Consider the following 26999-nt stretch of genomic DNA (forward strand, 5'->3'; position numbering starts at 1 on the left):
CCATGATATGTATGTGAATGTTTTTTGTTTTTTGTTTTTTTTTTTTTTTTTACATTGCCAAAAATGTCTTTAAGGAAGGAGTTAATTTTGAAGAGAATATAGAAGGAGGAAAGTCAGAGATGGGGAAGGTGCAGGAGGAAGGACGTGTGCGAGTGTAGGGGTGATGGCAAGCAGGCTCTGAGGGGCAGGACAGAAGGCGCAGCCACTGCTCCTTCCTTGTCTGTCACCAGGACCCTCAAGCCCAATGGACTGAGCTTCTGCTTCCTGCTGCCCTCCTCCCCACCTCCCTGCTAAGCAGAAGTGTCCCAGTGACATTGGCATAGTCACAGGCCCAGGACCCAGCCTAAGGCTGGCGACACCCCTCTTTTCCCTCAGGCCTTGGTAGTGGAGCCTGGACCCCCAACTCGAGCCCCAGCACTGGAGCAAGCGCTCAAGGACCCTCACTCTCTAGGACGAGAACTGGCCCAGGTGCCCCAGCCCATCTCACTTTCTCTCCATCCTTCTCTTCTCTGGATGCAGCAAGTAAACTGAACATCAGCTCTCCATTCCAGGAGCAACAGAGACCATCCCAGAAGACCCAGGGGGTCCGTATCCACACTCTGCCATGTCTCTGTGTCTGTCTTTCCGAGGCAGATGGAAGATGGGGCAGAAGAACTCACTGGGGGGCTCCTCGCAGCTCCCCAAGCAGGACTACAAGGCCCTGAGGGAAAGGTGCCTGATGGAAGGCCGCCTCTTTGAAGATGACAGCTTCCCGGCCAGCCTGTGCTCTGTGGGCAGCGGGCCCCTATTGCGGAAGCTGCCACCCGGCCTGCAGTGGAGGAGGCCTCCGGTAAGGGGGGAGTTGTGGGCAAGCATCCCCTCAACACACACACACACACACACACACACACACACACACACACACCAGGTCAACCCAGACCAAAGAATGGTGGAGTGTTCCAGATGCAGCATCTTACTGTCATTGATTTCCATGTGAGGGGAATGGGGGAGTGCCCACATTCCTATTTTCCAGATGGAGAAAACCAGGGGTGATGCTGAGAGGGGTCTGAGGTGTGCCTCTCTCTCAGCTCCTCCCCGGAAATACACTGGGCAGCTGTGGCCAAAGTACTGTCTGACCTCATCTAAGATGGTAGGATGCCCTGAGTCTCTGCTGAGGCCATCTGCAAAGAGACACATTTTCACATATCTTCACTCCCAACCCCAAAGTCAGGCCCATGGAACACGTAAATTAAGAAGCTATTAATCACTTTACAACAATGTTCTTCACTTTATAAACTGCTCTGATGGTTCCTTTAAAAGGCGACTTAATGTGTTCAAAGGCAGTCTGGCCCCCGCCAAACTTGATTTACACAAACGATTTCCCAATCACATCTATAACAAAGTAAAGTCAGTGTGTGCTACAAATTCTCTACTCTTCTGTGCCCGTCCAGACTTCTCATCAAAGTCTGCAGCCCCAGACCAAGTCCCTTCTGTGCATAAGATTCCCAAGTGGGCTTCCCAATCTAGAGAGCAGCCAAGATTCTACTTTTCCCAGAAAGTTTGGAAACTGCTGACATAGAGTCTGTCATACACCTGACCTCAGGAGAGCTGTGCCAGTGCAGAACCCCAGGGGTTTGGTGCTTCCCATGAAGCACAGACCACCCCTCCCCACCTTCCACCACCACCTTGCCCCATGTCTCAGCATAGAAAGGCAAAGAAACCATTATTTTGGGGGGTGGGGTGGGAAGGCGTAGGACGACAGTGAGGAGAATGTGAAGATCTCTAGGAAAACATGAGAACACCTTCCAAAAGACATACTTCCATTTTAAACAGAAGCTCTAAGAAAAGGCATTGTGGGTACCAGCCCTGTATCTCAGTGCCCACACAGAGTTCTCCAGGACTCCGGCTTACGTGGGCTGCAAGAAGGAGTGAGAAGTACGGTGGGCTGAATCCATATGCCAGACTGTCTGGGCCAGCCCTGCTTTCACATGTATCCTATATCTATGTCCCCACAAGTCCAGTTCTGGGGTATAGGAAACTACAGTCGCTGCAGCTCCAGGAACTTCTTATTGGTCTGAAGGATAATTCCGTCTGTCACTGCAGGAGCTGCACAGCAATCCCCAGTTCTATTCTGCTGACACCAAAAGGCTGGACCTGTGCCAGGGAGTGGTAGGTAAGTCTGCACAGCCCCTGGAGACATAGGCCTGGCACCTGCGAGCCTGGCCCAGCCCAGAGTGAGGGTGGGGAAGAGGAGAAGTGAGAGATCCCAATGGGGGAAAATGGCCACGCTGAACTCCACCTTGAAGTGCTGTGGCCTTGCTGGGAAAATGATAACAGCTGGTCCTCTGAGGATGTATGGGAACGCCCAAACTTGCCTAACAATAACCCTCATTACCAGTTGACAGGTGTAAGTTTTGTCTTGGGAGAATGTGTTCTCTCTCTACTCTAATCCCTTTAATGAGTCCTTTTCAGCACACCAGTCACTAGATACCCCAGATAGAGTCCAAGTAAGCCCATTCTCATCCCAACTTTCCTTTTAGGAGAATAGGAAAAAAAAAACCTTGGCCACTGGGGAAGGGAAATGTAGTGATACCCATTTCACAGACAGAGAAATGGAGTCCAGAAAGAGCTGAGGCTTTCTCAGGGGAACATAAATCACTTACAGAGGTAGGACTTTAGAAAAGTTTGGTTGTGTTTGGGTCCAAGTTCCTGAGGATGTGGCATTCAGGAAGCCAAAAGCTGGTCCAGGAATCTGACTTGATTCTTGGTGTCAAGTTGAGATTCCAGCCAATGCCCCTCTCCACCTCCTCCTCACTAACTGTCTTCCTCTAAGTAGATCTTTCCCTTCTGTGAAACTAGGCTACAAGTCCAGAGAGGATAGCAATTGGGACTAGGCATTTCTTACATGTGATAAGTCCTCAATAGATTCATGCAGACACTTGTAGAATGTGCCTGAATGTGTGGTACATCCATGCAGACACTGTACTCTCTGGCCTAGGTGACTGCTGGTTCTTGGCTGCTTTGCAAGCTCTGACTTTGCATCAGGACATCCTGAGCCGTGTCGTTCCCCTGAATCAGAATTTCACTGAGAACTATGCCGGCATTTTCCAGTTCTGGGTGAGTATCCTCCTGGTGCCCCAGCCCAGAGGAAGCCATAGGAAAGAAGGTTCTTGGAAGAGTCATGTCTTTGCCTCCTGAGCTGACTGCCTTCCATGGCAATCTTTACTCACCAGGGGACACTTTCTCCTTCCAGTTCTGGCACTTTGGGAAGTGGGTTCCTGTGGTGATAGATGACCGACTTCCTGTGAATACAGCTGGCCAGCTGGTCTTTGTCTCTTCCACTTACAAAAACGTGTTCTGGGGAGCTCTTCTGGAAAAGGCCTATGCTAAGTAAGACAACCACCAGAAATTTTTTTCCTTCCTTCCCTTCCCTTCCCTTCCCTTCCCTTCCCTTCCCTTCCCTTCCCTTCCCCTCCCTTCCCCACTCTCTGTCTTTCTGTTTCTAACTCATCAATGCTGGGAGAGTGCAAGAGGAAGGAGGTACAAGAGCCACTGAGGCATGGCTCCTTGAATATAGAAGTGATGTATCCAGAATCTCTTATGTAGACTTTTCCCCATCTGAACAAGCAGTCAGGAATTTTCTCTTTTCCCTAATGGATGGAGTTACTTAACAAGGACAGGAAGTCAGAGTGTAGATTTTCCTTTGCCCCGGGGATGGAAGGAAGGAGTAACAGGTGCATGCCCAGAGAAGAACCAAACAGGGGGTTCACTAGACTCACTTGGATCATCCTAGGCTACAATACAAATGCCCCTTCCCCTCTCCTCCCATGTTTACTCCTTCCCCGGGCAGGCTGTCTGGCTCCTATGAAGACTTGCAGCGTGGACAGGTGTCTGAAGCACTTGTGGACTTCACTGGAGGGGTGACAATGACCATCAAGCCGGCAGAGGCCCCTGGCAACCTCTGGGACATCCTCACCTGGGCCACCTACAGCAGAACCCTCATTGGCTGCCAGACACACTCAGGGGTGCGAGTGGGTTGTGTGCTGGCAGAATGTCCTCTCCTGTTCCCATCCCCTTCATCCACCAACTTCTGTCCTCACCTCAGTGTGGGCCCTGACACTCCCACCCAGCTCCTACACCTAGAGTCCTGATGTTCAAACCAGAGCGGCCATGCAGAACCCTCGGGGTGGGCAAGGCCACAGTAGAATGCAGATGGCATGCAGACAAGGGTGCTGACAGTGACTAAGTATCACCCAGGGGCAAGACGCTTTACTAGCACAACTGGTCTTTACTGCCTGATTTAGTAACAACCAAGAACTTCTAACTAGAGTAGGGAGCTCTGGGTTCAGCCCTGCCTCCAGGAGCAACTGCCATGCCACCCCACATGATGGTTTAGCAGCTCTGAATCTGAGTTTGTCCTGTGTACAATGGGATGGGGCTCGCTGCAGAATGGCACCCTGATTTAGAGGCTCTAATGAGACTGTGAGTGCCGAAGAGCTTTGACCACTCTGAGGACACAGCGTGGGTCTCTCCCAGCCCTCCCCTTAAGCCCTTGCTTTGACCACACAGGTCCCTATGACCCCCACATAAACCGTTAGCAGTGGGCTGACAGGAGTTCTCTTGTCTCCACAGAAAGAGAGGGTGCTGGAGAACGGGCTGGTGGGAGGCCATGCCTATACCCTCACAGGAATCAGAAAGGTGGGTGGAACCAGCCCCTTTCTTTCTCTTCAGGCCCCTCTCCTTCTCTCCCAAGGCTTCTCACCAAGGCTCTGGTGAGTGTTATTATTTGTGCCCAGTCTAGAGAGGAAAATTGTCTGATGGGTTTTCCAGGCCTGCTAAAGCAGGTGGTGGGTGCCCTGCACCTGTGCACCTGTGTTCTGGAGTGATGGGGTGGGTCTGGCCTTTGCCACCTGTGGGGCACCATCCCGGTCCCTCTTGCCCTGTGGCAGCCCAGCCGATCAGCCATCCAGCCCTGCTGGACTCCACCCCTTCCTTGAGACCCCTTCACTCTGGGCTGCCACTGATGACCTTCATATCTGGGGCTTCCCACCCCAATTCTTTCTTCTTTCTCAGAAGTTCCTTTTCGTCAACCTCTCAGGTTCTTTTCATTGCTATTCATCTTTCTTCCCCCATTGAGGGAAAGATGAATCAGACAGGGTCCCTGCCTACACAGAGCTTATAGTCAGGTATGGAGACACATCATATGCAAGAATGGTAAGAAAGCAAAGTCGAAAGTTGGGGGGGCCGATAGAATAGACAAAAGGATTTCAAGGTTCAGAGGGAGGAGAGAAGACATTCTCCTGATTGGGTTGGGGGAAGTCAGAAAAGACTTCGTAGAGGAGGTGACATTGAGCTGGCCCCTGAAGGGTGGCTGGTGAGGGCACTCCTGGTGGAGGAGGCCACACAGAAAAGCATGCAGGTAAGGAATCCACCGGTTCAGTCTTAAACACCCTCTGATGTCCCCTGGAGGGCCTGATGTCCCCAAGTCCCTGATTCCCTTTAACTGTTTTAAATTTCTTGAACTCCACTGCAACCTGACTTCTTCCTCCTCCCAGATCTGCACCAGTCATGTGTGTGTGTGTGTGTGTGTGTGTGTGTGTGTGTGTGCATGCCAAGAGCTTTTCACTTATTTTCATAGTCCTTTAACAAAACTTAGATTTTTATGTCACTGTGCTGTTGCAGAAGTATGAGAAGTGCTTCATGCAGTGCCTCAGAAAATCTCCAGAAAGCTGTTGAGTAGAAAAAGTGAGGGACAGGAGAATTTATATCGTATGCTACTTTTTCTTTAAGAAAGAAAGGGCAGTAGGGGCGCCTGGGTGGCTCAGTTGGTTAAGTGTCTGACTTCAGCTCAGGTCATGATCATGTGGTTCATGAGTTTGAGCCTCTCCTCGGGCTTTGGATTCTGGGTCTCTGTCTTTCTCTGCCCCTCCCCCATTCATGCTCTGTCTCTCTCTCAAAAATAAACATTAAATTTTTTTTAAAAAGGCAATAATAATACATATTCATATTTGAATACAGAAGCATTCAAAGTGTTTGGAAGGAAGCATGGCTGGAAATGGAGAGGTCTAAGTAGGCAAGAGACTACGTAATACAGCGCTTTTCATATAATTTTTGTTTTGAACCATGTATTTTTACCTGTTAAAATCCATTTAACCAGGGGCGCCTGGGTGGCTCAGTCAGTTAAGCGTCTGACTTAGGCTCAGGTCATGATCTCACGGTCCGTGGGTTCGAGCCCCGCGTCGGGCTCTGTGCTGACAGCTCAGAGCTTGAAGCCTGTGTCAGATTCTGTGTCTCCCTCTCTCTCTGCCCCTCCCCCACTTGCGCTCTGTCTCTCTCTGTCTCAAAAATAAATAATAAACATTAAAAAAAAATCCATTTAAACAAATGAGATGTAGTCGACTTGACATTTCATTGATGTTCCATTTCTTTAGTTGATAATTACACCCTGCTTATGCAAACTGTTAACAGTAGGGAAGGGCAGGGTGAGGTCAATAAAGAAACTGTATTATTTTTGCAGCTTTTCAGTATAGCAGTTACATGTTTATGCCTATGTTTTGTTTCACGTTTATTTAACATATTTAACAAAATTTAGCACTTACTCTGCTCTAACTAGTGTCCTAACTGCTTTACAAATGTTAACTCAATCCTTACAACAACCCTGGGTGTGGGTATATTAGCCAAGTGGGGCTGCCATAAGGAATCACCACAAATTGTGTGGCTTCAGACAACAGAAATGTATTTTTTCCCAGTTCTGAAGCCGGCAGTCTGAAAATCAAGGGGCCGTGAGAGCCTCTGAAGGCTCTGGGGGGCAGATTTTTTCTCACCTCTTCCAGCTGATGGTGGCTCCCGGCTTCCTTAGCTTGGAATGCAGAACCCAATCTTTTCCCCCATCTTCACATGGCCTTCTCCTCTGTGTCTTTCCCCCTCTCCTTCCCTTCCCTTGTCACTAGATTTAGGATCCACCCTCATCCAGGGTGATTTTATCTCGAGATCCTTAATTTAATTACATCTGCAAAGAGCCTTTTTCTAAATAGGATCACCCTGACAGATTTTGGGTAGACCGGACTTTTGGAGGCCGCCATTCAAGCCATTGCAGCGAGATGTGACAATTAGCTTTACTTTACAGATGAGGGAACACAGAGGTTAAGGAACTTGCCGTAGGTCTCAGCAGCTAAGAAGCAGCAGAGCCTTCTTTTCTTCTCTTAACCCTCAGTGCCTTTAATCTTCCCTTTCAAGGTCTCATCTGGCAGGCACAAGTCCATTTTGGTATCTGCAACATTTGCATCTGGCACTCAGCCCAGCCACCTAAATTGCGACTCCTTTTGCACAGGTGACCTGCAGACACGGACCAGAATATCTAGTCAAGCTGCGGAACCCCTGGGGCAAAGTAGAATGGAAAGGGGACTGGAGTGACAGGTGAGCGCCTGACACCGGCTGCCAGGGGCCAGGAGGGGGCGGGGCAAGCCGGCAAAGGAGCTGGCCGCCTGCACACAAATTCACAAGTGTTCTCTTGGGCTCCAGCCTGACAGGGGAGCTTTCAGATTGTGAAGGTCAAGCTCTCACATTCATGAGATGCTTAATGATATATAGATTGTGTTCTCATTCATTATAATAATTGAGCTAATGTTTGTTGAGAGCTTGCCAGCCCTGTGCTAAGCGGCTTTGAATATTTTTTTTCCCTGCCCATGTTTATTTTTTTATTTATTTGGAAGTAAAAATTGCACTTACTTCACATGTGCGGAAGTCTCCCCTATTTGCATATTTCCACCAAGTACTTTGAATTTTCATTACCTCTAGTCCTCTGACCAATGCTCTTGTAAGGTAGGGCATTTTATCCCCATCTTACAGATGAAGATGTTGATGCTTTAGCGAAGGAATTCCTCGAGGTCTCTCAGCATGACTTGAGCAAGGTGTTTGGAGTCTAACCCAGTGTTCTTTTCCTGGTTCAGTGTGCTCTTGAGCCTGCTGAGTCAAAGGTAGACTATCTGGATTGGCCTCAACCTTCTGGTGACCGGTCATGACCTCTGGGCTTTCCGCTATTATCGCTATTATCGGAATGTGATTCCCTGTGTCACCCTCCAGGTATTTAGTTTTGGGTGGAGTCTAGGTGACACTGGTCTAGGTGACATTGTTCCCCTTTTCTCGGGGTCAGAACCCTATGCTGCCTGCTGTCTAACATCTGAGAACAGGTGTTTTTTTTGTTTGTTTTGTTTGTTTCAATGTTTTATCCCATTTTTAGTTGTTTATGGTGGGGAATTGACACAGGGAAGCCTTAACTCCTTCATGGTCAGCAATGGAAGTTCAGAACCACGGGCTTTGAAAATACAGAGTACCAATGTAGGCTCAAATACTCTCAGACATTTCATAACTATGTGACTTCTGGAAAGTGAATTAATCTCTTTTAACCTCTGTTTCCGAATCTGTAGAACGGCAATAAAAATTGTGGTCAGCCTTATATGAGAGAAAGTATGTCGAGAGCCTGGCCCAGAGCTTGGGGCACAGTGAGGGATGAGTTAAGGTTACATGTTACTTTTATAAAGCAGGACGTGAAGTGTGGTTGTCTGCAAAGCAGCATGAAGATGAGGTAAATAATGACATGGCAGAGGATTTACTAAAGCATCTCTGCCACGTCCTCTGCAACGCTTTCATCCCCCCTCGGAAACATCCCTTTTCTATTTTCAGCTCGGGTATGTGGGAGCTACTGAGCCCCAAGGAGAAGATTCTGCTCCTGAGGAAAAGCAATGACGGAGAATTCTGGTATCTGACTCGGGGACTCGGGACAAACACCCTAGCTTACATTTGGGTACCCAGGCTATTTATCGGGTGCCATGTGTATGCCAGGCACCTCTTGTGTAGAGATCAAGAAGACCCACCAGGGGCCCGCAGTCTAGCGGGCAAACAGCCCCTGCAAACGGTCACAGTCTCTACAGTGAGACCTGTGACCACTGGTGTGGGTCTCAGTGGACCCTCAAAGCAGAGCAGAGGGCTGGCTGGCCACCTCCTTCTCTCTGACTTGCGCTCTGTCTCAATGCACTCAATCCTGAGGTTTTGCCTTTCCTGGCCTGAAAGGAAGATGAGCTTATAAACTCTGAGCCATCTCACTTGCACCCCCCAGAGCGCCATGACATGACTCCCACCTGCCCCAAAGCCACTCACCCCTTTTTTATGAAAAGCCACCAAGACACCCTGAGCTAATATGGTTTCTGGGTGTCTGACATGAGCCCCATTTGTTCCCTTTGCCCTTCGCTTTTTGCCCTTACTCTTCCACCCTTGTTCCCACGGGCCCCCTTCTCCCATTCTGCACCCGTTCTAGACCGCTGCGACCCCTCTCTCTTTGGAAGTCATCACTGAACTCCAAAGCCCTAAAAATACTATTATTTCCACTTTACAGATAAGTAAACTGAGCATCAGCCAGTTTGGCTAGCACGCTTTGAGCCACAAAGTTGGCAAGTAGGGGCTAAGAATTTTATCAATTTATAATTGAGAACTGACTTGTGCAAATATTATCAAACATTTGTATCTTAATTGGCTAGTTATGAGTGCCTCAGTTCAGCTTTATCACCGCAATCAGCGAAACAAGAACATTGCCACCAGGCACCCATTGTGGGAGGCTGCTTGCAGCCACGGGTAGGGGGCAGGGGGGTGGTCCATCACCCCCGATGCACCCTCACGCTGATCTAGCCAGCTCTGCTCTCCTGTGTCCAAGGCCAGCTCAGCAGGGTGTGGTGTGGGGCTGGGGCTGGTGGGGCAGCTTGGTTCCAGCCCCCACTCTGGTCCTGATGAGGAGATGTCATGCTATTCCCTCTTCCTCTCCACAGGATGACACTGAAGGACTTTAAAACACATTTCATGCTTCTGGTCATCTGTAAACTGACCCCGGGCCTGCTGAGTCAGGATGTGGGCCAGAAGTGGACATACACCATGCGGGAGGGAAGATGGGAAAAGGGGATCACGGCCGGTGGCCCGATGAAGTCACCCCGAGGTAAGCACGTGCACAGGAGCCGGCCCTTGGGGCTAATGTGGCAGCTTGGCCAGCAGGGGTGGGGATGCGGACAGAGCTGCTGGGGATGGTGGTGAGGCCCTCACCCTGCATGGGCCATCTGGCTGAGGCATGGAGGGACTTCACTGACCGAGCTGTGTGCTCTGGCCCTGGGCTGTGTCCTCCTCGGCACACATGCCACAGTAAATCTTTGATTTTAGGACGAGGTCATTTCCATGCTGAAATAACCACTCTTTCTTTCTTTCTTTCTTTCTTTCTTTCTTTCTTTCTTTCTTTCTTTCTTATCTTTGTTTTTAAGAGAGAGAGAGAGAGAGAGAGAGCGAGGGAAGAATAGAGAGAGAGGGAGATACAGAATCTGAAGCAGGCTCCAGGTTATCAACACAGAGCCTGACGCAGAGCTCCAACTCACGAACTGTGAGATCATGACCCGAGCCGAAGTCGGACACTTAACCGACTGAGCCACACAGGCGCCCCGAAATAACCACCCTTTAAAGGCAGGAGTGAAATGGTAACTTTATCATCTGTATCAGCCCCTCCTTGCCTACAGTTTTGGTAGTGACATAACATCAAGGATTCCTAGCTCACCGGTTACAGGGGGCAAATGTGTCTGAACTCTCCAAGTGGAGAGGTTTGGTGACTGTGTCCTTTTCTCCACAATGGAGGTGCTGAGCCATCTCTTTGGAAGGAAAGACCCATGGGGTACGGTCTCAGCCGGCCAGGCGCCCTTTGCTCCGGCTCCCCCCTCCTGCCAGAGAGGTCCGCCCCAAGGCTCAAGCTGCCCTTCAGCTAAGGCTTGGTCCGTGTTAAAATGCAAACCTCCCTGAGGTCATGGACATGTTCTCCTCCATTCATGAATGCAGTCACTTCATCGGGCAGTGAGTGCGCTGGGTGAAGGGGCTACAGCAGCAAGAATACTCCGGTCTGCATGTCTATGGCAGAACACGGGGTGAGGAGGTGGAGTGGGAGGGTGGATAGAGGGGAGGCTGAGAACCCGACTCTGTCCACATGGACCTCTGGGTGGCAAGCCCAGGGGAGGCGTCCTGGGTCTGTGGGAGCCAGATGCTAGGGGCGTGGGGAGGCCTGACCCACCTCTCTGTGTTCTGCTGCAGACACATTCTGGAAGAACCCGCAGTTCCTGCTGTCTGTCTGGAGCCTTCAGGAGGGCAGGAGGTTCCCGATGCCCTGCAGTGTGCTGGTGTCCCTGCTGCAGAAGCCCAGGCACAGGCACCGCAACTGGAAGCCTTACCTGGCCATTGGCTTCTACCTCTTTAGGGTAGGTGGGCCTCGGGGGCATGTAGCCTCGCAGGGCGTCTCCCACCACTGGTCATCCTTTCTTCCATTTCCCGACTTCCTCCCCATCTGCCTCTGTATACAAACAGACCTGGGTGCAGGCCTTGGCTCCGTCCCTTAGGAATATGTCATCTGGAATAAGTCACCTCCTTGCCCCTGAGCGTCAGCTTCCTCTGTGGGGAAGTGATATTTATGTGGGGACGATGATATTTATGCAAAGGGTAGAGTAAAAGAACATCACGCACCAGGACTTTATTGTGGTGCCCGGCACGCAGTTTCTATGATCAGTACTGGTGGCTGGTGTTCTTTTCCTCTCCCAAGGAGCCAAGGTTGCCTTCCCTCACCCTTTTCCAGAATTCTTGATGATGGATTAAAATGTCCCTGACTAGAACAGCAAGTCTTAAGGGAGGGAAGGGGGTCTCTGGCTAGAGCCTCCCTATACATCAGCCTCTGTCACTTAGGGCTTGTGCAAGAGTTGGATTTGTGCCTAATGAGGTCTCTCTTTTTTTGTGTGTTTCAGTTGAGCAAGGTGAGTTCCACACTTGACCAGCTGGCCCTGGTTTGGAGTGATGTCACCCGTGAGGTTCAGCTTGACCGTAGCAGCCTTACATAAGGAGCTACGAGGATGTCTGGCAAAAATGCTGGCTTCCCGTGTGTGTAGAAGAAATGAGTGCTTGCCAAGGACCCTGAGAAATCCTTCTGCATCTATAGGGAGGTCTCCGAGCCTGTTGCAGAACCAATAAATTTTAGAATTTATTAAATCCCTACATAAATAGCTAGAGGCTGTCACAGCATAGGGAGAATGGTAATCACATCCTTGCCTGAGTTTTGAAGCTCATAATAAAACAGATCTATAACATATGGGACATTGGGAGACCATGCAGCCCATCTCCTTGGAGACAAGGGGCAAAGGCTCAGGAAAGTGGGACAGAAATCCAGGCAGAGGGCAAGAACCACTCTGTCCCTTACCTGCAGTGGCAGCCTAGAAGGATCAATTAAGGTTTGAGGTATCCCAGCCTCCAAAAGGGTGGCAGCTATTGTTTTGTTTCCCAAAGAAACAGGAGTGGAAAACTTAATTATTTGACATTAAACTGATTAAACTAAATTTAACTGATTTTTTTTTTTTTTAACAGAAACCATTTTTGCATTAGGTATCTTGGGTCAGTTTTGGTTTTTTCCCTCCTGTGGGAAGATGAAGGCTCCCAAAGTTGCCTATAAAATTTTAAAAATAGTTATTTATATCATGCATCTCTCTCTCTCTCTCTCTCCAAATATATATATATATATATATATATATATATATATATATGACCCATATATATATATATATATGACCCATATATATATATATATGGGTCAACCTACAATTAAATTATAGACAGAACAAAACTATAAGCCAGTTCAAAATTTAAAAGACAAGGGGCGCCTGGGTAGCTTAGTCGGTTAAGTATCCGACTCTTGATTTTGGTTCAGGTCATGATCTCGTGGTTTGTGAGTTCAAGCCCTGCATTGGGCTCTGTGCTGATAGTGTGGAGCCTGTGTGGGATTCTCTCTCTCCTTCTCTCTCTGTCCCTCCCCTCCCACTCTCTCTCACAACATAAATACAGTTTAAAAAAATTTTAAAGGCACAAAAAAAAGTCATACATGGATAAAGTAAGCAGTTGATTCTACCAGGAACCCTAAACCTAGGACAGCTAATATGGCTGAGTATAAAATTTAGTTCTGAGATTCCTAGAGGCCAAGCAAAGATGGCAATAGGATGATTCCCTAGTTCTCATCATCTGATAAAGAAAGCATGCATCATCAGGAGATTTATTTTATTTCTGTGGCCTTGAGTAGAATCTGTGAAATATGTTTTTATGTGGATAGGTCACGTCTTTGTTATCTGTATATAAACTAGAGTGAGGATCCTGCTTATGGTCCTTGTCTCCCTCCACAACCCTGAGTGAGAACAAAGGGGAAAGGCAGCAAGAGAGAAAGATAGGGAAAGATAGAGAAATAAAGGCGGAAGAAAGGACAGAGAGAGAGAGAATGAGGGTGAGAGAGAGAGTAAGAGAAAGGGAGTATGAGATAAAACAACAACAACAACAACAACAAAAAACCCACACGTGTCCAGGCAATGTCAGAGCTGGAGCCCTGATTCAGGTCCTCTGAACTTTTGTCCTACTCTCTTTCCCCTCCACTGAGATGATGTAGAATGTCCAATTTATCCATACGTAGCTGTTATAATGTAGGCGGGGAGATGTTTGGCGGTCCACCTGTATGGGTGACCGTAATCATGTCATAATTAACCTTGAAGTTGTATCGCATACATGGGGGCTGCCACGGGAAGTGTAAAGGACATGGACATTGGAGGCTCAGCTGCCCTGAGTTCCAACCGTGGCCGAGACTCTTACCAGCTAGGTGACCTTGGGTATATGACCTGACTTGTCTGAGCCTCACACCCTTAACTGTAAATGGAAAGTACAGGCCTGGTGACATTTCTCACATCATTTGTATATGATGTTGTTTTTAACATAAAGTCAAGTGAATTGACATGTCTACTCAGCCTCGCACAGGGTTCCAGCAACGGTATCCATTCCTGTCATGGTCTATTCTTTCATCTCTACTCCTCACCCCTTCACCCCTCCCCTGGAGCAGTAGGGTTTGGCTAATCAGAGACCACCTTATCCTGTCTCCTGGCCAAGGGCCCCAGGCCAGGCTACACACCCTGGGGATCACCTTAACTGGGACTCTTCCGTCCTCCACCCACAGCACTATGGTGACCAGAGGAGACTGCCCTCTGAGTTTTTCTGGAAAAATGCCCCCATAAGATGGCCTGAAGCATTTCTCACAGAGAAAGAAGTGAGTCAGGAATTGCAGCTGGAGCCAGGGACATACCTCGTTGTGCCCTGCACATCCAAGGCTGGCCAGGAAGCAGAGTTTGTCCTGAGAGTATTCTCCAGGAAGCACATCTTTCAGTAAGGACATGGGACTTCCCTGGAGGTGGGGGGCTTTTGGGGCTAGGGGAGATACAGAAGGTGAGGTGGAAATGGCAGAGGACGGGGTCTGTGGCCAACACAGAAGAGGGGTAGGGAGAGCAGGGAGCTCCCTGCATGGAGAGCATCCTTCTCCTCTTCCTCCCCGCTCTCCTTCTAACAAATGAACAGTCTGCTAGACATTCAAGAGAAAGAGCTACAACAGGCTTGGCCCTTGCCCTCTGGAAGCTCAGGGCCTGGAAGGGATGGGACATATGAGTAGTTATTTATGTTATCCTGCATCCAGTGCAAGCATTTATCTGCACAGGGTGTTAGGAGAACACCAAGGAAGAGCATCTGAGCCAACCTTCCATGGTCCTGGGGGGAGACAGGGCTGACTTCAGGGAGGTGTTAGTTTCTAGGAGATGCATAGAGGGGATTGGGCAGATGAGGAGAGGCCGTCATCAATGAGCAGGCTCAGATGCCATAAGTGTGTGTAGGTGAATCAATATACAAACACATTCCAGCCCAACTTATTCTTCTGTTTATGATTGTTTTGACACGACAGCCCTTCAATGCTTAGAATCCAGTTCCCTTTCTTTTTTTCTCCATGGTTTGGCTCTGGGTAGTTTGACTTGACCTCAAGCCTCACTGCCTGTCGGTGCCGAGTCATACGTATGAGTAGGAGTAGTTCAATGTGGGTGGAAACAACAAAAGGGGCTTGGTGTGAGCAAAGGTGGGGAGATGAGGAACAGTGCCAGGCATGTTGGGAGGGACAAGCAGTGTGCTGGGCCACATGGCTGCTCTGTCGACTTCAAGCAGGAGATGTGAGAGTAAGGCATGAGAGCTGGGCAAAGCCCACATGGCACACGGCTAAGGAACTTGGAAGATGTGTTCCCAGGGGAGGGAGACTGTTGGCCAAAGTGCTCCCCAGATGATCCCAAGAAGTAATTCTGCCTTCTGTTTTCCCTCAGTGAAATTGGATGCAATTCCAGTGCTGTCCTCTCTAAGGTACGTAGGCAAGTGGGATTCTACATGCAGGACTGTTTCCAAAGCCAAGATGGTGGGCTTCTCCCCTCACATCCAGGCTGTGGGGGAAAGTCGGCAGATCCTGCAGACCCTACTCCATGGCACCCATACTTCATTACCTGTTGTGCCCTGAGGGCACCCAGGTTCTGCTGTTTTTCTATAATTTTAAAAAATTTATTTATTTATTTATTTATTTATTTATTTATTTATTTGGAGATAGAGAGCATGAGTGGGGGAAGGGCAGAGAGAGAGGAAGAGAGAGAGAATCCCCAGCAGGCCCTGTGCTGTCAGTGCAGAGTTCGATGTGGGCTTAACCTCATGAACCATGAGAGCATGACCTGAGCTGAAATCAAGAGTCAGACCCGACTGAGCCACCCAGGCACCCCCAGGTTCTGCTGTTTTTGCACCAGAGGAGCTGTCCTGGTCACATCCTTCTGGTCACATCCTTGTCATTGAGGGTCCAGAGCCCCAGGTACATGAGTGATACATTTACTTGCTTTTGCTACTTTCTACCTGGTGTTTCTTTTGCCCATTTCACTGTTTGCTACTTCCCCAAAGGCAGTGAGAATTGGAGAAACAAAGAATGTGAACATGGTGGTAGAAAACTTAAGACAATGCGCAAGGTCAAACTTAGGGATTTCTGGGGCCTGAGGTCATGAGACGTTAGTGTGCCCATGAGTGTCCACGTATCCAGGTGAACGACTAAGTCTTTCTGTGTGTCTGTTCCTATAGGAAATAGCAGACGAAAATGAAGGGCAGGATGAATTCTTCACTAAACTCTTTGAAAAGGTAAGTTGACCAGGTGTGGTGGCGAGCAGTGGGCGAAGCCGGGGACTATGTACTGACCCTGTGTACGAAGCATGATGTAAGGCTGCTCTCTGCCAGACTGCCACTTTCTATTTAAGTCCTCAAGTTTTTAGACAACTGGGGGAAAGTGGACTGTCTCCAGAAGGCTCCTGTAAAATGCATATCTCTTCTTGGAAGCAACATTGATCAGTTGTAGGAGAAACAGCTTTAATCTTTAATCCCCGAGAAAATGGACTATAGTAGAGCCAAGAATCAGTGTCGGTAGTGGCTCAGAGCATGGTCATGACAAGCCCTAGCACTCTGGGAGAGCCCAAGGAGAAAGATCCCTTGGGTGGTCACCTAGAGAGGGGATAGGGCTGGTAAGAGGGCATTAGGGAAGAGGAGGGCCTGGGGCTACATACCTGGTTCCCTTGAGTTCTTTCCTTGGGTTGACCCAGATCAGGAGGCCAGTGATATGTGTGCAAGGCTCTGGAGGCCCCTCTGTCCCTAACCTTTAGGACACTAAATCCATTGAGGAATACAGCAAGAAATACTCTAGAAATATGGGGTCTGACACCTTAGTGAGGTCATTAAAACTAGAAGACCATGAGCTCCTTGTGTTCATAACACTGGATTTAATTCACAATATACCTGCACCTATGTTCTCTCATATTCACCCCTGGAATTTTGCATAATGTAGTCAGAGAGGATAGTCAGACTCTTACATAAGTTGTTATAAAGGTTTTCCTCCATACCAGAGGTTTCCAAACATTTTCTGTTGCAGTCCTTTTATCTAATGGAATCTCACCAAGAACCCCAATATGTAAAAAACAGATTAAAAAAAAGGTATATTGTGAGTATGTATCTATTTCATAAGCTCAACTGTATGTTGCTTGTATTTCATTTATATTTTTTAAAGTTAAATGTTAATGTAAAGGATTGCTTCTGAGAAACTCTGAAATTAAAATTTGGAGCCTTGGCTGAAGATGCCTTATTAAGAATAAAATTCACTGGCACCTGGATGGCTCAGTCGGTTAAGCATCTGACTTCCGACTTCGGACCAGGTTATGATCTCACAGTTCGTGAGTTCGAGCCCCACATTGGGCTCCGTGCTGACAGCTCAGAGCCTGCTTTGGATTCTGCTATCTCCCTCTCTCTCTGCCCCTCCCCTGCTCATGTTCTGTCTCTCTGTCTCTCAAAAATAAAACATTAAAAAATAAAATCAAATTCAAACCAAATAGCTTGCCGAAATTTGAAGGATCTTGATAAAACCCAATTTGAAAATCACCATTATTAGTCTGCTTCTTAAGAGCCCTGCCCTGCTGGGGTCCTCGGGACTTGACCCTCAGAATCACTTATTCCACCCAGAAATGGCATGTGTACCATGCTGAGCTGATGCGGGAGTGGACTCCCAGCCCTCTTTTGTGGCGGCAGCTCTGCATCTAATGAGCCTTCGGTAACGATGGTTTTCTCCTGCCACTCTGCTTCCCCTTCAGTATCCAGAAATAAACGCAGTGCAGCTGCAGAAGGTCCTGAACCACATGACCTGGTCAAGTGAGTATTTCAGAGTCATCCTGTAGGACTCCGGGGACACAACGTTGCTGAACCCTGGGTCTGTTCTCTTTCCCCTGTGAGCACATGAATTGCTGCACAATGGTCCCCCAGACAGCTGTGTCTTACATCAGGGGGTCATGTGGTCTGAGAAAGCAGTAGAGAAGTTTATGTAGCTTGGAAAGTAGTGTTTTGGTTTTGGAGGTTTTCTTGCTTAGTTGGAGTGTGTAGAGATACATGGCTGTGAAAATAAATATTTCTGAAGTTTTGCTAGCTTGAGAATTTGAGTAGAATATCCGAGTACTTCTTGGCATATAAATTCTGTGTGGAAGACCATACCCAAGCTGGTACATAAATCTTAAGTATTGACGAGCTGACCAGGGAACGTTCTAATGAACTCGTATTTAAATTGACCAACCTATAAAAATCGAAGGAGGGGAGCACATTCCCTTAGGGGGCTGCAAATGGCTAGTGTGGATGCCTTCATATGACGCTTGAGATAAATTATTAGGAAAGCTTAAAGTCCATGGAAAAATGTTTATATGTATATTTTAAGAGAGAAGAACATGATTTCTCTGGGGAGGAAGAAGGACTTCAAAATGAAAAAAGTAAACAAAACAGTTAAAGGGTATTTGCCACCGAAGATATGTTATTACTTCTCCTTTATGTGAAACCAAGACTTCAAGTCCAAACAAATTGTAGTCCAGGGTGTTGTATAGCTCAGGGCTTGGAATAATTTCCAGATGGTTCCGCAAAGCCAAATTCAGGTATCATAAAAGAGCCAGAAGGAGAGATTCTAGAAATTATAGACTATAAGAGCTCCCCCACATCTTGGGGGGAAAAAATCTAGGGAAATTATCTAGAAGAGATAGCGTGTGCACATCTATAATTTTTTAGATTATTTGATTACAAGCATGCAAAATGGTGTTCCAAAGAGTGTATGGGCAAATTGCTTTCTTGTAGTCCTTTGAGAGAATTTCTGGATTGGCAGACCAGAGAACTGTGGATTTGGGCAAAATACTTGGTAAACTATCTGATGATAAATTATGACATGTGGGTTGGAAAGTAGCAACAAGAGATGTGTTCCATTCCCAAGAGTTATATAAATATAAAACCAGAGGGGTAATTCTATGTTATAGATGAGAGTCTCTAAGTATAGACGAGGGTCTCTGGTTTCTACCCTTGGTGCCCTTCATCTCCCCAGCTTTTATCAATGACTCAGAAGAAGACATGGGAGGTAGGCTTTTCAGATCTGCAGATGGCACAAAGCTGGGAGGAATCATTAACATAACAGATAGCAGAATTGAAAATGCTCACAACAGACTGTGCCCAAAACCAAAAAGATGAAACAGAGTCGGGTTGATAATGAAAAACTGCCATTTCATTATTTTTTAAAAAATTAATTGCATAAGTTCCTAACAGAAGAGATCTCATGTTTGTGGAGGTTTATGTGAAAGATATCTGGTTAATTTCATTGACCTGGAGCTTAACACAAGCTAACAGTTTCAAGTTGCTGCTAAATCAGCTCATCTGAATTCAGGCTATATTTAATGAAAACATTTAAATTTGTATTTTTGAAATTGTGTTGCAAGAAAGATTAGAGACTAAGAAGTTTTAGGAAGTGTTCCATGAAATAAAAGGGGTTAGATTCTGCGGTCAGTTGTGCTTGGGAAATTCTTCATTAAACAAAAACAAAATTTCCATGTTGGCTCCTGAGTACCTATTATATGCTAAGATGCATGGTGAATGGAGAAAAAGGGTCTATAGATACAAAATATTTCAAATGTATTTGAACTCAAAACACTTTCTCTGCAGAACATCATCTTTGGAACATAATTTTGGGGAAGTGCAGCTTGAAAATTTGGGAAGTCATAGCCCCATTGTTCTCTGCTCATCAAACTGTAGCTGAAGGAGTACGTTCCCGTCTTGGTTCTGCATTTTAGAGAGAAGGTGGCAAAGCATAGGGTCTAGAAGAAGGTGGAGAGGGTTTAGAAGCCATGTTTAGAATGCAGGAGAAACATCGAAGAGCAGACAGATGTCTGTTCATGCTCTTCTGGAGGCAGAACTTGGACTAGGGATTGAATTTTGCAGGCGGTTCTTTCGGAATTAACATAAATTTCTCCTGACTGGAGCTATCCGACCATGTGAAAAAGTGAGCACCCGTAACTGACAGACCATCCACCAACCACCTGAGGAAAGAAACCTCCCATTTAGGTGGAAGTTGAACAAATTAATGTCTCAGATCTCTTTCAGACTTGGGAGCCCGTGACTCTGTGAGGGTACCTCTCTCCTAGGTACACAGGGCTCCATTCATCTGACCCTCTGTGGAAGAAGACCAGGCTATAATCAGGTGTTCTCTGCAGGGTTTTATGGTGCTTTTTGGGTGTAGGAATCACCACTAAGCCTTCTCTCTTTTCCCTGCCCTCTTGTTCCTACTTCCTGCTACCCCCCATGAATGACAGTCATTAGAACCTACAGGTGGCCTAGATAGTGCTGGCTCTTACTGTTAAGAAAAGGGCTGTGCAGTCCTAGGGCGGGGCCCCATGCAGACTCTTTCTGTCCCTCTGCAGGTCTGGGGAGTGCCCAGCCTTTCTTCAGCCTGGACGCCTGCCAGGGGATCCTGGCCCTACTGGATGTATCTTTTCAGGTTTGTGGCAGGACGCATGCTGCTGGTGGAGAGTCTCGCTCTGGGCCAGGCTGCCTGGGTTTGAATCCCAGCCCGAGCACTTACTATTTGTGTGATCTCGGACACATCATGTAGCCTCGTTGTGCCTCCAGGTCCTTGTGTGCACCATAGAGATGCTACAGCTCCTCTGTAGTATCAGTGGAAGAATGCAAATGGGGTAAACCCAGGCAAAGTGTTTAGTGCTGTCATCAATTACATTTTCACTATTAGCTATTACTAAAAATAATCTTATTTCCTGATAGCGAGGATGAGGCAGCTGCTGGGTGGTGGTTAGTTACAATCCCCCAAGTAACAAGAAACTGTTACAAGAGCCTCAGGGTTCCAAGTTTTCATTTGGTGACAGGGCAGTGGCTGCTCGCCTTGACAGATCAGGAAATCAGAGCTCAGTAAGTTCAGTGCATGCCACAGACTCTGCCTTCCTGGTTCCGATGTTTCTAGCAAACCCTCTTTCTACGTGAACCATTTAATCACGGTTTAATTATCTGTACTACAGAGAGGTGTGTGAATGCATGGTGGGAGGGTTGTGAATAGAAAAGCAGTCTTTATAGAAACTTGGCAGACAGCATGGACATCACGGGACGGGAGTCAGGTGCGCAGGCATTGCAGGAGGTCCCAACCTCATCACCAGATGCAGGAAGTTCATCAGCCCCCCTTTTATCATCCACTCTAGAGGGGAGTGAGTACCCACCTCACCTATGAGGTGAAAATGAAGTAACATAATTACAGTGTGTAACTCGGCCCTAGAGCCACCCGAAGGACCCAGATGGAGTTGTGTGTGACGATATTTTGACCCAGTCTCTCTGAGGCAGGGGTATTTGGACATGGCTCAAAGCCACTCATTAAGCTTTTAACCTTTTCTAAAATGACTAAATAAAAGAGCCACCCTGTGACTGACCCCTTCCAGAAGTTGGTTTGAGCAATTAATAACATAAAAAGAGTTACTGTTTTTTATTTAAATCGCATCAAATTGGCTGGGTCGAACTCTCCTGTCTCACTAGACGGTAGCTGTTTTCATCACCATCATCACCGCCGTCATCAGACTTCTCCCAGTGTGGCTGTGTTCTGGCTCATTCTGTCCTTTCCTAGCAAGGGCGAGGGAGCCGTGGGCTGGACTGACCAGCCAGCAGAGGCCAAGTAGGGAGATCAGACACGGGACAGGGCTGTCCACAAATCACGCACCGTCGTGTGGAGGGCCAGCTGCCGCTCTCAGAGGTGTGAGTGCAACTCCCTGGCGGCTTTGACCTTAACCTTCTATCAGCTTAATGCGTCGGGTACCGTGAGCATCCAGGAGTTCAGGGACCTGTGGAAGCAGCTGATGCTGTGTCAGGTAAGAGCGTGTCTTCACCACACGTCCCTGTGGGAGGGGCAGAGGCAGCAGCTCTGCAAAGCTGGGTGAGGCATCACTACCCCTTCAGCCCCATGTACCCCACTCTTCACCCAATCTGCTCTGCTCTCCCTCCGGTGGGCCAGCCTTCCCTCTCTCCCAAACTCAGAAAGCCTGTTGCAATAGTCTCCTGGATTTCTTTTCTTTTTTTTTTTTAATTTTTTTTAACATTTATTTATTTTTGAGAGACAGAGCACAAGCAGGGGGAGGGACAGAGAGAGAGGGAGACCCAGAATCCGAAGCAGGCTCCAGGTTCTGAGCTGTCAGCCCAGAGCCCGATGAGGGGCTCGAACCCACGAACTGTGAGATGATGACCTGAGCCGAAGTCAGATGTTTCACTGACTGAGCCACCCAGGCGCCCCGATAGTCTCCTGGATTTCTAAAGTGCACGTCTGATCATGTTGCTTTGTTTGAGACTCTCCATGGTCTTCTGATAAAGTCTGAACTCCTTAGCATGGCATTTAAAGTCCTGCATCAAGTGGCTTCTTCCCATTTTTCCAGTTATTACTCACAACTGTCCCTCTCACCTTCCTGAGTCAGAAAGTTGGAAGCCCTTCAAGGTTTAGGATGACGTGCCTCAATCAAGTACATTTTGCTATACCCAGACTGTCCATCCCCGTGACAAAAACAAAAGCAAAAAACGCTCCCTTTCTCAGAAGCCCGGACCCTCTGCCTCTTCTCATGCTGGCAGCAGGTGCTGCTGGCAGAGCCTCACGCTGGCGAATAGCAGCATGGATGCTGGGGCATGGCGGGGGCGGGGGGGGGGCTCTCATGTGGTGCACAGAAATGCTTGGTTCCCGAGCCTTTGGTGTGGCTTCTTTGCAGGAGGTTTTCCACAAGCACGACAGCAGTCACTCAGGATACCTGAACAGGACCCAGCTGCAGGCTGCCATGAGGGATGCAGGTAGGTGCAGGCCGAGCAGATGCTGCGGGCGGAGCGGAGAGGGGAGGGGTGCGTGGCTTCTGAAGTAATTCCAATGTGCACAGTTGCTCCCTGAGTCCAGAGGCCCCAAGATGTGGATCTGCAAATAACAGAAGGATTTATTATTGCTATCACTATGGTCATAGCTAACATTTGAGGGGGGGGGGTTGGAACATCCACTCTCTCATGTAATCTTCAACACCGTGGGATAATCCCTACTTTACAGAGGGAGAAGTTAGAGTTCAGGCAAGTTAGGTAAGTTGTCTGGAGTTTGAGTCCAGGATGATCAGGCTCAAAAGCGGATGCTCTTGACCAGGGCTGCATAGACTGCCTCCTGCCTTGAAGGTCGGTAACCCGCTCGCTAAAAAGATCCTCATGCTGGTGGCCGAAGGGGGCAGGAAGGGGGAGTTGAGATGAGACAAAGAAAATTGGCTAATAATTAAACTAATGAGCCCCACAAAAGAAGATCCCCGTGTTATCAGGATGCAGGTCCTGGAAGGGGAGGGACAATTTCAATCAAGGGGCCTCAGGTGGAGGGGAGGGGATATGAGGTCCCCAGCACACATGGCGGGAGTCTGTGTTCAATGCAGGAATCATGCTCAGCAATGACGTCTGCCAGCTGATGCTTATCCGCTATGGCGGCCCCAACCTCCAGATGGACTTCGTCAGCTTCGTCCACTTGATGCTGCGTGCAGAGAACATGGAGGGTAAGCTGGGGGGAAGGAGGCAGGGCCGGTGCTTCCTCTGCATGCCTCACAGATTGCCCACCTGCCCCCAGTCCAAGCAGGAGAGAAGACAGCTACCAGGGCGGAAACAATAGGCCAGGAGCTATGGGGCACGCTGGCTCTGCACCCAAGAAACCCAGCTATGTTGCTCCAAACTCATGTATACCCTGCCTGTCCAAGAGGCAAAGGTCTGAGGCAGTTCACTTACACTTGTAAAGTGCACACATGGCTGCACACAGGCTGAAACCGGGTTTGCAGGTGAGGGGATGGATGGAGGAACCAGTTTGTAATGTCTCCAGACACATCTGTGTTCCTTTCTGGTGCATGTTCACAGATGCCTTTCAGAACTTAACCCAAGATGGCAAAGGGATCTACCTCCAGAAGCCAGAGGTAAGCCCTTCTCTGTGGGGTTGACACACCTCATCTTAGAGAGAGGTGGTCACGGCATGTCCATGTGAAGGACCAGGGTTCTGGGTCCTTCATTCTACTGAGTTTGGGATGTAGCCCTGCCTTGACTACACCTATTTGTCTATTTGCCAGCTCTTTACGAAGCACTCACTCTGTGCTGGGCACCTATGCAGGGACCAGGAGACTGACTCAGGGGACCCAATAACTATGATTACAATAATGCCATGTGACAAATCCACCTAACTTCAGCAGTGACAGCAACACTCATGGAGCTCCCCAGCCACGTGGCTGGAAGTCAGTGGGTCTCAGCTGGCTGGCTCATGATCAGTGGGTGAACGGGGGGCTTTTCTGGGGTACCTTCATTGAGGAAGCTCTGGCCAGGCTAGTCTCATGGTCTCAGGACAATAGCAGAAGCACAGGGAAGTGAGCTTAAACACGCAGGGTGTCTGAGATCAGGCACATCGTGCCTTGCAACTCAATCTGTTGCCCAAAGCAAGTCACGTGGCCAAGCCTACTTCCAGCATTTGGGGAAAGAGCCTTCTCTTCGTCATGAGAGGAACATCAAAGTCACTTGCAGAGGGCACGGACACAGAGGGGGGTGAAGACCCAGGCCAGCAATGAAGTCCAGCACAGACAGTAATAAGATAGCTGGTCTGAATAGGGCATTTCACAGAGGCCTTGCTGGAGGAGGTGACATCGAAGTTGAAACCTTAAAGATCAGAAGGAGCCAGGGAGGCAGAGTGGAGAGTAGGAAAGGCTCCCTCCTCTAGAGGGAACATTGTGTGCAGTCCTGGCTAGAGTATAAAGAATGACAAAATTGGCTTAAGATGTCTGGAAAGATCAGGGTCAGATCTTTCTCAACAGCTGGCTTAGCCTTCCCCATAAAGGTAGGGATTCTGATCTGTCTGGATGTCCTCTTCTTGAACTTCATACAGTGTGCTTTGCATGTAATAGGAACTTCACGAATGTTTGTTGAGTGAAAGAGGCGATAAACCGAGAGGACAAATCTGTGCCTGACACTGATTGTCTTGCCCGATCCTTCAAACCTCATGGATTTTCTGTGTACCTGCTATGTGTCAGATGTGGTGCCAATTGGGTTTGCTGCAAAGACACTGGAATCTGGAATTAAACCATCTGCCCTTTCTTTGTAAAAACACATCTTCTATTTGGGCTGCTTAAAAAGGTCCTAGTAAAAGCTGAGGTTTCTTCCTTGACCTCAAATGTCCATTTCATGTAATATTTTCCCAAGATATTGGGACCCTCAGCATGCGTCTCACCTCAGTCATGGCCACGTCTGAGTGTGAAGGTAAGATTCAGCTAGAGGGACAATGGTTAGAATCTTCTGGGTCCATCTCCATCTCAAATCCCCAAGCTCATGTCCAGATCCCAAGCAGTGCTTCTATAGTGCAGACTCAGAGCTGGGAGAGCAGGACACCATGAAACAGGGTAGTCCACAGCCTGAGCAGACCCCAGCAATGCAATGTGCCATCACGGGAAGAGAACTGGACTGAGCCCCAGGTAGAACCCACAGCACTCCTATAACTAGCTGTGAGACCCTAGGCAAATCAACTTGAATAGATCTGGGCCTCAGCTTCCCCACATGTAAAATGAATGAGTTGGGCGAGGTGGTCTCTAAGGCCCTCTTCAGCTCTAACCACCTCTGGCTCCATGAAAAAGAGATCCTTAGGGCCATCCAAGGAGGCCTACAGGGAGTGGCAGCCAACTTGTTAGAATTTCACGCAGGTTTTCTCTGACGCCATTGGTAACTTCACATTATCATCTTCATCGCCACCATCATCAGTATCACCATTTTGATGTAATTGGCTTGGGGAGTGGTTTCTCCAAAGGTGTGTGAGTTAGAGGGGCTGTTCATCACACCCACATAAAGCTGTCAGATAAATGGGCCCTTAAATGTAAACATGTAGAATATACTCTAATGGATTTCTGCTACCCAGTTGGTCCACACACCTGCACACCGCTGTCATGAGCATGCCAAGTTGAATTCATGACGGAAAATTGCATTGAGAACTGAATACAGAATCAGCCTGTATCTTGGTTATCATCATTCACCGGCACCATGAGAAGTCAAGGTTGATTATATTTCAGGTTGATTTATACTTACTACCAGATGGTGTGGTCCCTCTGGCTAAACCATCCATTAATGTCCCGTCTCCGTGGCTTCCCAGGAATGAGGGGGAGGAGGTCCTAAGTCTTGTGTCAGCCTCCAGGGTCTGGTGACAGAGAAATGAAGCACCCTTAGCTGAATGTCACAGGTGGGCCTGCACTGACCGTAATTTGCTTCCCCAATATATTCAGTGGCTGATGATGACTCTGTACTCCTGAGAAGGCTGGAGCCCTGTCTGCCTTCACTGAGAACTCTGCATGTGGCTCAAAGGTAGCCTTTGACTGAAACCAATCCACATTCAGCCCATTTACTGTTCTTCAGGACCGTGTCTCCAGTCATCGCCTTCTCAGCTGGGAAGATTTCTTTTCTGCAGACCTTCCCCTTGGATAGGCAGTGTGCAAAAAGGGAAAGGAATTAGCAAAGATTGCCTTGGACTTGTAAAGACCAATTGTCATTCTCCAGCCACAACCTTGTCACAGCAGGGATGTCAGCTGACGTGGTCTAAGAAATCTGACTCCAGAGTTGGTATGTCAACCTTTAACAATACTGCCTCCATGGCTGTCCAATTTATTATTTTTTAACTTTGAAAAAATAAAGATTTATTACTTATAAGACCTGGAAATTACATAGCACCCCTAGGGCTGCACAGTGAGGTCGTTGTGAGGGGAAGAGAGAGAGAGAGAGGGAGAGAATGCCTGGGGTTCTCCTTTTATTGGGGTTGTGGGCAGGGTTTCATGGATTCATTCTCTGTTGGTGAATTTTAACACAAGAGTGGGAATTTAAAGTGGAAAGAGGGGGGAAAAACAGAAACAAGAGGTTCAAATGGTCAGTTATAGAAACGAACCAAGATCTCTCTATCTAGTCCTATGGCTGGTAAAGTGTTTATTCAAGATGACTGGTCAACCAAAGCCTAAGTCAGACCCTTGCATTACAAGAGAGAAAATAACAACAGCTCTCAAGGCTTATGCTACAAGGCTGAGAATGAAATCCAATGTGTGAAGTTGGCACAGCAGATGGATGGAAAGAACCTGAGCCACTGATGACTTTATTGAGCTACTCAACCAACTCTGGAATCATCTATCTCTAGACTTACTGCTAATTCAATGATAAGCCTTTTTACAGTTTATGTTGTTGTCGATCACATTTTGGTCGCTTGA

The 26999-nt window shown here is 48.0% G+C and overlaps 1 protein-coding gene across 1 annotated transcript; it reads left to right on the forward strand.

Annotated features, from left to right (window-relative positions):
• The first annotated feature begins 569 nt into the window (after nucleotides 1-569).
• Nucleotides 570-26454, forward strand: CAPN14 (calpain 14). The gene is made up of 21 exons (XM_019448143.2): nucleotides 570-829; nucleotides 2083-2152; nucleotides 2978-3096; nucleotides 3233-3369; nucleotides 3830-4004; nucleotides 4612-4677; nucleotides 7310-7395; nucleotides 8662-8736; nucleotides 9798-9961; nucleotides 11089-11252; nucleotides 11790-11798; nucleotides 14024-14229; nucleotides 15201-15237; nucleotides 15988-16044; nucleotides 17538-17595; nucleotides 20163-20227; nucleotides 21537-21605; nucleotides 22488-22566; nucleotides 23175-23291; nucleotides 23644-23699; nucleotides 26034-26454. The coding sequence occupies exons 1-21, from the start codon at nucleotides 605-607 to the stop codon at nucleotides 26058-26060; spliced, it is 2061 nt and encodes a 686-aa protein (XP_019303688.1). The 5' UTR covers nucleotides 570-604; the 3' UTR covers nucleotides 26061-26454.
• The last annotated feature ends 545 nt before the right edge of the window (nucleotides 26455-26999 follow it).

The sequence above is a fragment of the Panthera pardus genome, unplaced genomic scaffold (genome assembly GCF_024362965.1).
Source record: "Panthera pardus isolate Hobbes unplaced genomic scaffold, ASM2436296v1 HiC_scaffold_26, whole genome shotgun sequence".
Classification (NCBI taxonomy): domain Eukaryota; kingdom Metazoa; phylum Chordata; class Mammalia; order Carnivora; family Felidae; genus Panthera; species Panthera pardus.

Coding starts and splice junctions, on each gene's coding strand:
- CAPN14 (XM_019448143.2), top strand. CDS start 605: ATGTCTCTGTGTCTGTCTTTCCGAGGCAGATGGAAGATGGGGCAGAAG. Junction 2,153..2,977: donor CCTGTGCCAGGGAGTGGTAG/GTAAGTCTGCAC, acceptor TCTCTGGCCTAG/GTGACTGCTGGTTCTTGGCT. Junction 21,606..22,487: donor AGCAGCTGATGCTGTGTCAG/GTAAGAGCGTGT, acceptor GCTTCTTTGCAG/GAGGTTTTCCACAAGCACGA.